The sequence below is a fragment of the Myotis brandtii genome, unplaced genomic scaffold (genome assembly GCF_000412655.1).
Source record: "Myotis brandtii unplaced genomic scaffold, ASM41265v1 scaffold46, whole genome shotgun sequence".
Lineage (NCBI taxonomy): Eukaryota > Metazoa > Chordata > Mammalia > Chiroptera > Vespertilionidae > Myotis > Myotis brandtii.
In genome coordinates this window covers 6,236,547-6,247,506 of record NW_005367587.1, presented here as the reverse complement: position 1 = coordinate 6,247,506, position 10,960 = coordinate 6,236,547, and the positions used below count along the sequence as shown (strand labels likewise).

The following is a 10,960-nucleotide window of genomic DNA, read 5'->3' as shown; positions in this document are numbered from 1 at the left end:
GATCGGCCCTGCTCTGTGTGTGACAGGGTGCGGCGCCCCAACCCCACCATGGGCCCTGCTCTGTGTGTGACGGGGTGGAGCCGCAACCTCCCCATCGGCCCTACACTGTGCATGACAGGGGGGAGCTCCCCAACCCCCTGATCAGCCCTGCTCTGTGCGTGACAGGGGGCAGCGCCCCAACCCCCTGATCGGCCGGCTCTGTATGTGACAGGGGTGGCGCCACAACCCCCTGATCCGCCCTGCTCTGTGCGTGACAGGGAGTGGCGCCGCAACCCCCCAATCAGCCCTACCCTGAGCGTGACTGAGGGTGGCATCACAACCTCGTGATCCGCCCTGCTCTGTGCATAACAGGGGGCGGTGCCCCAACTCCCCAATCGGCCCTGCTCTGAGCCTGACCAGGGGCTGCAGGGCAGGCACCTAGGGATTGGGCCTGCCCTCTGCTACCCGGGATCGGGCCTAAGCCAGCAGGTCGTTATCTCCCGAGGGGTCCCAGACTGTGAGAGGGCACAAGTGGGGCTGAGGGATACCCCCCACCCCCCCCCCCCCCCGCCAGTGCACAAATTTTTGTGCACCGGGCCTCTAGTACATTTATAACATTCCAAGGCCTTTGGAAAGAAAGAGGTAATTGAAGAGAAGGAAAAAATGAGCCGAAATTTTAGCAAGATTTAAAGTCAGGATTGTACTTGAGGTGAACTCTGTGAGAATGGCAAGAGACTCATTTTAAGAACAAGAATGTATATGATCCTCCCTTATATGCCTGGACTATGCAATGCTGAGACAAAAAACCCTTTCATTGCCTGTCCCCTGCCTATTACTATAAGAACTTCAGTGAGGATCTGTTACACAGACTTGCATTGAGGACACTTGGGGAGTCAGTACAGGTGGTGCAGAGGAGAGGTGGAGAAGCCAGGGAAGCAGGGAGGCAGAGCAGGAGGATATAAACCACCAAGCCCTTCCCTACACTCCCCAAAAGAAATGATACCGAAGAAGTATCCCATGGTGTTAGGATAAAACTGTTCTATTTAAATCTTAAAGGACAGTGGGACACATGGGTAGCTGACACTTGAGTTATACTAATACAGCCAATCTCGCTCAGAGAGGAGTTGCCGGCCATTCTCATAGGCTGTGGGTGGTAACAACTCCAGATATCCCGAGGTCAGCAACACTGTGACCACATGTATCAACCAACCTTGTGCATGAGTCTGCCCTTCTGAGAGCTGCTAATTGGGAGGGCTCCCATTTTTGGTCATCCTGTCACTGATTGGCTTTTCTCACCAGATTATTGTGCCACTCAACACCCATAAACCTGTTGGATAAAGTAATATCAAACTCCCTTGAGTCACTAGATATGTTATTGAAATGTGGGGTAGTGTACAAAATTTTTATATATTAAACTATATTTCCCTATTAATTTTGAGTATAAATTCAGAGATGTTTATTTAAGGAAATGATAAATCCAGGATTTATAAAAGGAACACCTAAAAATCCTAGCAATAATATAAAAAGCTTACTTTTGTCACTCTTCTTCTTCTTTTTTTTTTTAATATGAAACGCTTCACGAATTTGCGTGTCATCCTTGCACAGGGGCCATGCTAATCTTCTCTGTATTGTTCCAATTTTAGTATATGTGCTGCTGAAATGAGCACTGTCACTCTATTTCTTTAATTCTACCAAGTACCTTCTACGTGAACTTTTTAAAATGTCTATTTGATTCTTTTTTCAAAATGAAAATATCTTTTCCATTATAACTTAAGACCACTGTAATTCTCAACTCTAATTATTTACATCTTTGTATACGTACATCTACCTCACAGGTTATAAAGATTAAATGAGTCAACGTATGTAAAGAAGTTAGTGTCTCCACCTGTCAGACTGGCTATCTTCAACAAATCAACAAACGGCATGTGCTGGAGAGGATGTGGAGAAAAAGGAACACTCGTGCACTGCTGGTGGGAATGCAGACTGGTGCAGCCACTATGGAAGACAGTATGGAGTTTCCTCAAAAAACTAAAAATGGAACTCCCATTTGACCCTGTGATCCCAATTCTAGGAATATATCCCAAGAAACCAGAAACACCAATCAGAAAGGATATGTGCACCCATATGTTCATAGCAGCACAATTCACCATAGCTAAGATCTGGAAACAGCCTAAGTGCCCATCAGTAGATGAATGGATTAGAAAACTGTGGTACATCTACACGATGGAATACTATGCTGCTGTAAAAAAGAAAGAACTCTTACCATTTGCAACAGCATGGATGGAACGGGAGAGCATTATGCTAAGTGAAATAAGCCAGTCAATGAAGGAAAAATACCACATGATCTCACTCATTCATGGATAATAAAGACCATTATAAACTTATGAACAATAGATACAGAGGCAGAGCTGCCTCAAACTGATTGTCAAACTGCAGTGGGAAGGCCAGGGAGGGTTGAGGGGCAGGAGGGAGGGGGGTAAGAGATCAACCGTAGGACTTGTATGCATGCATATAAGCATAACCAATGGACATAAGACACTGGGGGGGAGGGGAGGCCAGGGGATTGTTAAGGGCGGGGAAAAAAAAAAGGACACATATGTAATACCCTTTGTAATACTTTAAGCAATAAAAAAAAAATTTAAAAAAAAAAGAAGTCAGTGTCTCAACACATATATTAGCTACTTTTTTTTTTACACACACACACACACAGACAGAAAAACAGAATCCTTCTATAATTACACATTATGGATATCTTTTCCTATCAATACATTCTTTTTAATGGCTAAATGATTCATGGAAAAATAATTTAATTCCTGATTAATGCCTATTTGGTATACCTATGTACCTATTCTATTTCATACACTGCTGTAATGAATATACTTATTCTTCACCTTGCCTCCTGTATGCACCCCAACTAGGGATTGAACCTGCAACCTTTTGTGCACGGGATGATGTTCCAAACAACTGAGCTACCTAGCCAGGGCTTGTCTTCACTTTTGACATTTTCCCATTACATAAATTTCAGAGAGAGAGAGAGAGAGCGCAAGCGAGCGGGAGAGAGGGAGGGAGGGGGAGAGAGAGAGAGAAAAAGAGAGAGAGAGAGAGAAGGGGAGAGAGAGAGAGAGAGAGAGAGAGAGAGAGAGAGAGAGAGAGAGGAGAGAGAAGGGAAAAAAGAACTAGGTCTCGAGATATGCCAAAACATACAGCAGAGAAAAAAACAATGAAGTTTAAAGATTGAGAAGGAATAGCCAATGAGGTAATGAGTCAGTGTAATGACTAGGGTATCAAATGAAAGCGTTTCAAAGAGAAAGAATGAGTTGATGGCATCAAATAATGAAAAGCAGCCAAAAAAGCTGAGGAATAAAGGGCTGTTAGGTTGGACAATTAGGACTGGGGAAAGCTGTTTCTATGTAGGAATAGGGCAAAAACTAGAGCAAGAGGGAGATGAAAGAAGTATGTAACTAGTCTGTATGATTACTTAAGAAGTTGGTAGATAATGGGAAAGGAAAAGAATAGTAGCTTTAGAAAGAACATGCAAGTCAGATTCAAGAAAAATTAGTGAATACATTTATTATTTGAGAAATAAAAAGATGACAGTTAACCTACAACTGTTTTTAAAACTTTGTATCTGATTACTATTTTATTTACGTGAACTTCATTCTACAACTATAAAAGTTAAAAAAGATATTTAAAAGTTGAATAGTCCATGTGTACAAAGTACATACAAAATAGTAGTGCGTTTTTTTCCTCCAAAGGGAAACATTCATAGAAACTTTATTATGAAAGTCATTCTTTTTTTTTTTCCTCATTGATTTAGAGAGAGAAAGGGAGAGGAAGGGAGGGCAGAAGGAAAAGAGGAAGGGAGGGAGGGAAAAAGGGAGAGACAGAGATAGAGAAAAAGAAAGAGAGAGAGAAACGTCAAACCTACCACCTTCCTGGGTATGGGATGATGCTCCAATCAACTGAGCCACACCAGTCAGGGCTAAAAGTCACTCTTAAGTCAACTAATGCCAGAAAAAGTTTGGACCACACACAACTGCATTTATTATTTAAAATATAACTAATAAGAAAACAAAGTCTGAAACCTTTTTTAATGCAAAGAATATTCATTTTAATTATGTTCCAAGATGTTACAGAGCTGGAAATGAACAAATTTTAGTCAGTATAAAATAGTTTGTTAATATTCAGTCATTCATACACCATGTAAATGAAACACCACTTCCTATAAGGCTCAGATAACTCTAAAATCTACCTTAACTACACACATGTACTATAAAAAATGATAAATACTTAAAACTTACAATGCAAGGGGAAATATTACAAAATATACAATTGTTATAGATCCTTGTATGAAAGTTCCTTACTTTTAAAGTTCTGCCTTAGGGAATAATACCATGCTACACAGCAGAACTGAAATGATAAACTATGTTCCTTGAGGTTACAATGCTCAACAATATACTGGGTGTACTCTATAATACCATGTCTGACAACAATCAAAAGAGAAACCAAGAAGACGTTCAATGGTGTTGAGAGAGAAAAAGAGGGGAGTATCAATTATTACATGCTAATTTTTGCTGAAATGCCCTCATTAAACAATTTACAGCACTGTAGAAGAAGAGAAAAAGGAAGGGACCAGTCTCACCTTTCTATAAAGGATTTCCAAATCAGCACAAACTCAGGCAATTCTAAAAGGTACTATTCTCAATGCTCTTCACTTTTGAACCCTTTACATGGAACTCCTGGTCCTTCATTCATGTTTGTTTTTTTCCTAATTTCTTCATAAGAGTTTACCAAAATACTTTCTGCTTTCTATCATCCAACATACAAACCAAAAGGCAATAAGCAAAACAATAGACTCTTCCAGTCAGGTCAGTTCTAAATACACAAATTTTGGTTTAGATATTAATCATAAGATTTAGGCATATCCATCCCTCTTCCACACACATTCCCAACTTCCCCTTACTTATTGACATCATCCTCAATTGAATTTTAAGATTGTTTTGTCCCTCATCAAATGATTTGCTGTTGGCAAGCTGCTTTGGTTTGCAGCAATACCAGGAATTGTTTGGAATGCTGGCTCAGAATAGATTTTTAAAAAATGTGATCAGTGAATTACTGTAACCTGTCATAGTGGGCTTCTGCAGGCAGACAGAAAGAATTTACCTTAAGACTTCCCTTATTTATTTCACAAGGGAGAAGAATGTGTCTTAAAAAGGAAAGGAAAAGGATTAGATAAGAAAATACAGTAAAATGGCAATACTGTAGTAGTAATGGGAAAAGGAACGCTTGTAGCCAACCTACCTTTTGGGAAAGTTTCTGTCATAAAAATCAATCTTTCTCTCCCAGTGTTTTTTGTTTTTTTTTTGGCGCAAGATTAACAGTCACTTTACATCAAGAAGGGCAGAAAGCCACTTAAATACTTTTCTTCAAAGGTAGGTACTTTCTTTTTGAAATGAGCTTTAGAGAAAGGAGGAAAATGTAGGGACAGATCATTCAAAGAGGTCCTCAAACATGCGTTGTCCCATTGCTATGTACGCTTCCTTCTCCTCTGGTGTCATCTGTGCCACCAGCTCTGGCCGCTGGCTCACTTCGCTGTACGAGAATGGACGACCAGCCACCATAACAATGGGGTCATCTGCTACTTCCTCAAACTCATCGTCCTCCTCGTCATCCTCTCGGTGATGTGCAGCCACAGCAGCTGGACGAGGTGGGGAGTCATCGTCTGACTCACTGGTCTCACTCTCCGAGTCACTGCCATTGGCAGCGGTCACAGGAGCAGCCGCCCCCACTGAGCCAGCAGTAGCAGAGGGGGTCTTCTTCTCATGAATGAGCAGTGCTCGCATAACCTCCTCGTTATCATCCAGCCCTGCACGGCCTTCCTCACGATCTTGAAATGCATCTATATCTAAGCCACCTGAGGGGAAAAACCCAGAAAGTCAATATCCTTAAATATAAAAGATATTCCTTTATAATAAAATATATATTTTAAAACATGGTATTTAAATATACAATAATATTATAAAATAACACCGATAAAACTTCACTGATTCTACTTTTTGAGCTGCTGTCCATAATATATTCAAAATGTTTCTCACAAACTGGAACTTAAGTAGCCTGATGGTTAAGTACATGGGTTTTAAGAGTAATAGCCTGGAACTGAATCCTGGTTCACATGTAAACTGTGCTGCCTTGGTCAGGATATTCAGTCTCTAAACTTCAGTACCTGCTTCTATAAAATGGGGCGATAAAAGCATCTACCTTCTAGGACTCTGGATAAGAGCATCTATATATATAAAGGCCCAAGCGACCGAATGACTGAAAGACTGGTCAACCGGTTGCTATGAGGTGCACTGACCACCAGGGGACAGATGCTCAACGCACAGGATCGGGCTCCCTCCTGTCTAGATCGGGCCTGTGGGGATTGGGCCGAAACCGGCTATCCGACACCCCCTGAGGGGTCCAGATTGTGAGAGGGTGCAGGCCAAGCTGACGGACCCCACCGGTGCACAAATCCGTGCACTGGGCCTCTAGTATGAAATAATGTCTATGAAAGACCAGGTATAGTAGCTGTCATAACAGGAAATCAAGACATGGCTCCTCACTTTGCTCAGAGGAAAAGCCAGATACTTTACAATGGTGTATAAGGCCCTCCATTATCTTGAACCCCTCTTGCCCACCTACTACGTCTTTTCCTTCCCCTTGCTCATTCTGCTCCAGCCAGAGTGGCTTCCATGGTATTCCTGTACACACCACACACAGTTCTACCTTAGAGCCTTTGTACTGCCTCTGGCCTCTACCTGGGACACTTACATCTAATTCCCTTACATCTTTCAAGTCTTTACTCAAACATCATCTTCTTTGAATTCACCTCTATATTCCCAATGCTCTATCTTTTCCCAGAGCAATGATTTTCTAACATCATAAGTAACTCCTGACTATTGTCTTTAGCACCCTCTTTCCCAGCATGTAGGTCCCCCACAACAGATATTCATCTTTTTTATTCAGTGATATATCCCATGTACCTAGAATAGTGCCTATCACTTGTTAGGTACTGAATAAATATTTGATGACTCAATGAATATATGGCAGTTTTAGCTTCCTGAAGCAAACTAAGCACACTTTGAACTCTTTATAAAAAGGAATCTAGTATCATGAATAAAAATTCTATTACTACACACTTCCTATTTATCATTTTGTGTACACATTTTGTCTGATATATTGAAGATGAAAAATTTAAGACAAACATTTGTATTCGGTATTTGGAAAATAATACCAAACATATTGCCATTTAAAATATATAACAGGATTAAGTGTTATTTGAAACTGACTTTTTTATTCAAATCCTGACTCTTAACATTTTTTAACTATGTGATTTGGGGCAAGTTACCTCATTTCTCTTTGCTTCAATTTTCTTTTTTTAATCCTTACCTGAGGATGTATTTTTCATTGATGAGAGAGAGAGAGAGAGAGAGATATGTGAGAGAGAAACATGGATCAACCAGGGATTAAATCTGGAACCTTGGGATGTGCCTTGACTGGGAATCGAACCTGTGACCCTTTGGTGCATGGGATGATGCTCTAACCAAACTATCCAGCCAGGGTTCTGCTTCAATTTTCTCAAAAACAAAACAGGAAAAGAATAATAGTATCTACCTCACTGGATTACTGTCAGAGTTAGGTGAATATATATGAAGTGCTTAGAATAGGCTTGGCCCTTAGAATAGTGGTATTTATAATCAACAGCAGCATCAAAAAAAGGCTCAGAAATGGTCAATTCTGGCTACGGTGAAATGAAAGCATTTTCTCATTAACATATTGGAATGGATTAGCTCTTGACATTTTTAAAAAGTATAGAACTCCTGAGATGATATATTGGGCAGAAAAGAGAATGGGAAACAAGAATTGAGAAGTTAAAAATTTAGGACAAAATAAGCTTTTGACAACCTGGATACAAAAAATGAGAACTGAAATCCAAAGGATGGACCTACTCCTAGAGCCCTTATTGTCAATGCAGTAATTCAAAAGAAAAAAAAAGACAAGAAATGCACATGAGTCTCTAAGGCAGTGGTTCTCAACCTTCTGGCCCTTTAAATACAGTTCTGCATGTTGTGAACCAACCATAAAATTATTTTCATTGCTACTTCATAACTGTAATGTTGCTACTGTTATGAATTGTAATGTAAATATCTGATATGCAGGATGGTCTTACGCGACCCCTGTGAAAGGGTCATTCGACTGCCAAAGGGGTCGCGACCCACAGCGACCCACAGGTTGAGAACCGCTGCTCTAAGGCAATCATTACCTCTTTAAAAATTTTCCAAATAGTTTCATATTTCCAAAATAGTGTTTTGATTAATGCTTAAAATAAATATAAAATGAGGGGAAAATCTATTTAGTTTTGTAAACTAAATGAAATTATATTTAAAAGATTTCTGACAAGGGTCTTGAGAGGTATGGGACAAAAGGAATTGTTCTGCATTATAGATGAAGACAAGAAAACAGAATATTAGGATAAATGAGCAAATCTCTGGATTGTAAAGTTTAAACACTAGTTCTAGAACAGTCTTATTTAAGAGAGTTATAAATTTTAAAAAAATTTATAATCAGAAATTGTCAACTTCACTAATGATGTTAATATTTGAGCAATATTTAGAAACATTACTAAATTTCTAAAGCAATTCTGGCTACTTAAGGGCCAAGCTGATAGCAGAAAATATATAGGAAGAGCTGAAAGTTGTATAAATGGGCAGAAAAGTGGCAGATCCAGTTCTATACTGGCAAATGTAAGTAATCTAAAATATGCCGAAAGATGTGGTCCAAGCTATCAGATACAGGGCAGAAAAGGTTTTTTTAAAAATATATATATATATTTTAAATTAATTTCAGAAAGAAAGGGAGAGAGAGAGATAGAAACATCAATGATGAGAGAAAATCGTTGATCAGCTACCTCCTACACACCACACACCGGGGATTGAGCCCACAACCCGGGCATGTGCCCTGACTGGAATCGAAACGGGACCTTCTGGTACTTAGGTTGACGCTCAACTGCTGAGCCATGCCAGTTTGGCTAAGGTTGCTATTCTTAATATGCTTCCAGAGCCAAAGCAACAAACAAAGTATCAGGTAACAACCTGAAGGACATTGGAAATAAAACTCAAAATCATTAATGATGAACCCATGCATGAACAACATGTATGGTATTCTTCTGGTCAGTAGGTCTCAAGCCGAGTACATTGACTGGAGATTGTCTAAAACGAGGCAATTAAAATAAAATAAAAACTGTAGGTGGAGGGGCTGGGGGACCAGAACTATTTGTAAGGAAAGTAGAATCAAAAGAAATGAAAACTTTTAGCACCCTACCCAGTGTGGCTAAGTGGTTAGAGTGTTGCGCCCACAGTGAAGAGTCGCAGGTTCAATTCCTAGTCAAGGGCATGTACCTGGGTTACAGTTTGATTGCAGCCCTCGTTGGGGAACATGCAGGAGGCAATCAATAGATGTTTCTCTCTCTCCTCTTTCTCCGCCCCTCCCCTCTCCCTTCCACTCCTCTAAAAATCAATGGAAAAAAATATCCTTAGGAGAGGATTAACAACAACAACAAAAAACAACAAGGAAAGGAGTTAGAACTTTCTGTAGAGTAATAAGGACATGATTGAAGTCTATGAAATTCTGAAAGATGTTAAAATGAAGTCTGAGGCAAATTAAGGGTAAGACAAATAAGACTCAATTCATACATGCACTGGATAGAGTCTATTTTACTGTCATAAAACTTAACAAAAACAAATTTAGACATGACAAATCTAGTACACTAAATGACTTATTTAAGGTCCTTATGATTCAAATTCGATTATTCTAGGAATTATAAACATTGAATGTTAAGCTTATGAGTCTAATTGTATATAATATTGGTTAACAATAGTTTTATTCAGTTGTGTTTCTAAGTTCAAAGAAAATAAGATTTGGTTGCTTCAAGAATAGGCAAAAAGCCAAGTTGGGGAAAACAAGCCTATTAAATAGCTGACAGCCTAATTACTATATAATCTACAACAACTTGAATCAAAATAAACATCATAGCCAAGCTGATCAGGAGGAGGGAGAGTGAAGTATGGTTGCCAAAAACTAACCTTTTTTCTTCTGACTGGAATGAATATACCAAAGAGAATCACACTAGAGGTATCACCTGCTTTTATCATCACTACCTAATTCCACAATACTTTTACAATTCTTAGCATACACAGTAAAGAAATGCTAAATATAAAGGGAAAAAAGGTTAGGAGAAAGGCCAAAAAACAAGTGGTTTTCAATTACTGATAATTCTTTACTATTAAAGAACCATACTCAGATGCCATGTTAATAAGATACACAGAGGCATGCAGATTTGAATGCTGATGAAATCCAACCAGAGGTACACACTCCCTTTCATCTCTGCTTCCCACTTTCTGAGTAATCTTTGTCCAGTCTTAACCTTCTATTTTCTATGTACTCCTAAATCATCATCCCCCAAAATCCAGTAACTTGAGACTAAAATTTACAAAGCAAAATCTTGCAGTTCTCAAAGTTATGATTATTATGCAATTCTTTAGTGCTCACAGAGATTTCTAAAATATTCTAGTATGAAGTTGCACCAGTCTTCATGGTTGTTGAATATCCTTAGTCCTTCACTCAGGTGGTATCTTTCTATATATTTCATGTGGCACAAACTCCTTGGTGTTTATGAGACAAGAAAAAAAAAGCTTGGACTAGTGTATAGTTATCGCTCCAAATTCAAAGAAATAATAGTGCATATAAATTAGGACAACAGCCCTGGCCAGGTGGCTCAGTTGGTTGGAGTATTGTCCTATACACCAAAAGGTGATGGGTTCCACTCCTGGTCAGGGCATATATGTAGGTTGCAGGTTCAATCCCCAGTCAGGGTCCATACCGGAGACAACCCATTGATGTTTCTATCTCACATAGATGTTTTTTTCTCCCTCCCTCCCTCCCT

At 39.5% G+C, this 10,960-nt stretch overlaps 1 protein-coding gene and 1 long non-coding RNA gene across 2 annotated transcripts in view; one reads left to right on the top strand and one right to left on the bottom strand.

The window, feature by feature from the left end:
• The window catches only part of LOC106727655, a 139,727-nt gene that overhangs the window by 90,732 nt on the left and 38,035 nt on the right, over window positions 1–10,960 (top strand). The window lies entirely within an intron of this gene.
• GTF2E1 (general transcription factor IIE, polypeptide 1, alpha 56kDa) overlaps window positions 4,734–10,960 on the bottom strand; it is a 44,647-nt gene continuing 38,420 nt past the window's right edge. Inside the window, exon 5 of the mRNA XM_005875355.2 lies at window positions 4,734–5,893. Coding sequence (XP_005875417.1) covers window positions 5,469–5,893 — 425 coding nt within the window. The 3' untranslated portion in view covers window positions 4,734–5,468. The remainder of the gene's footprint in view (window positions 5,894–10,960) is intronic.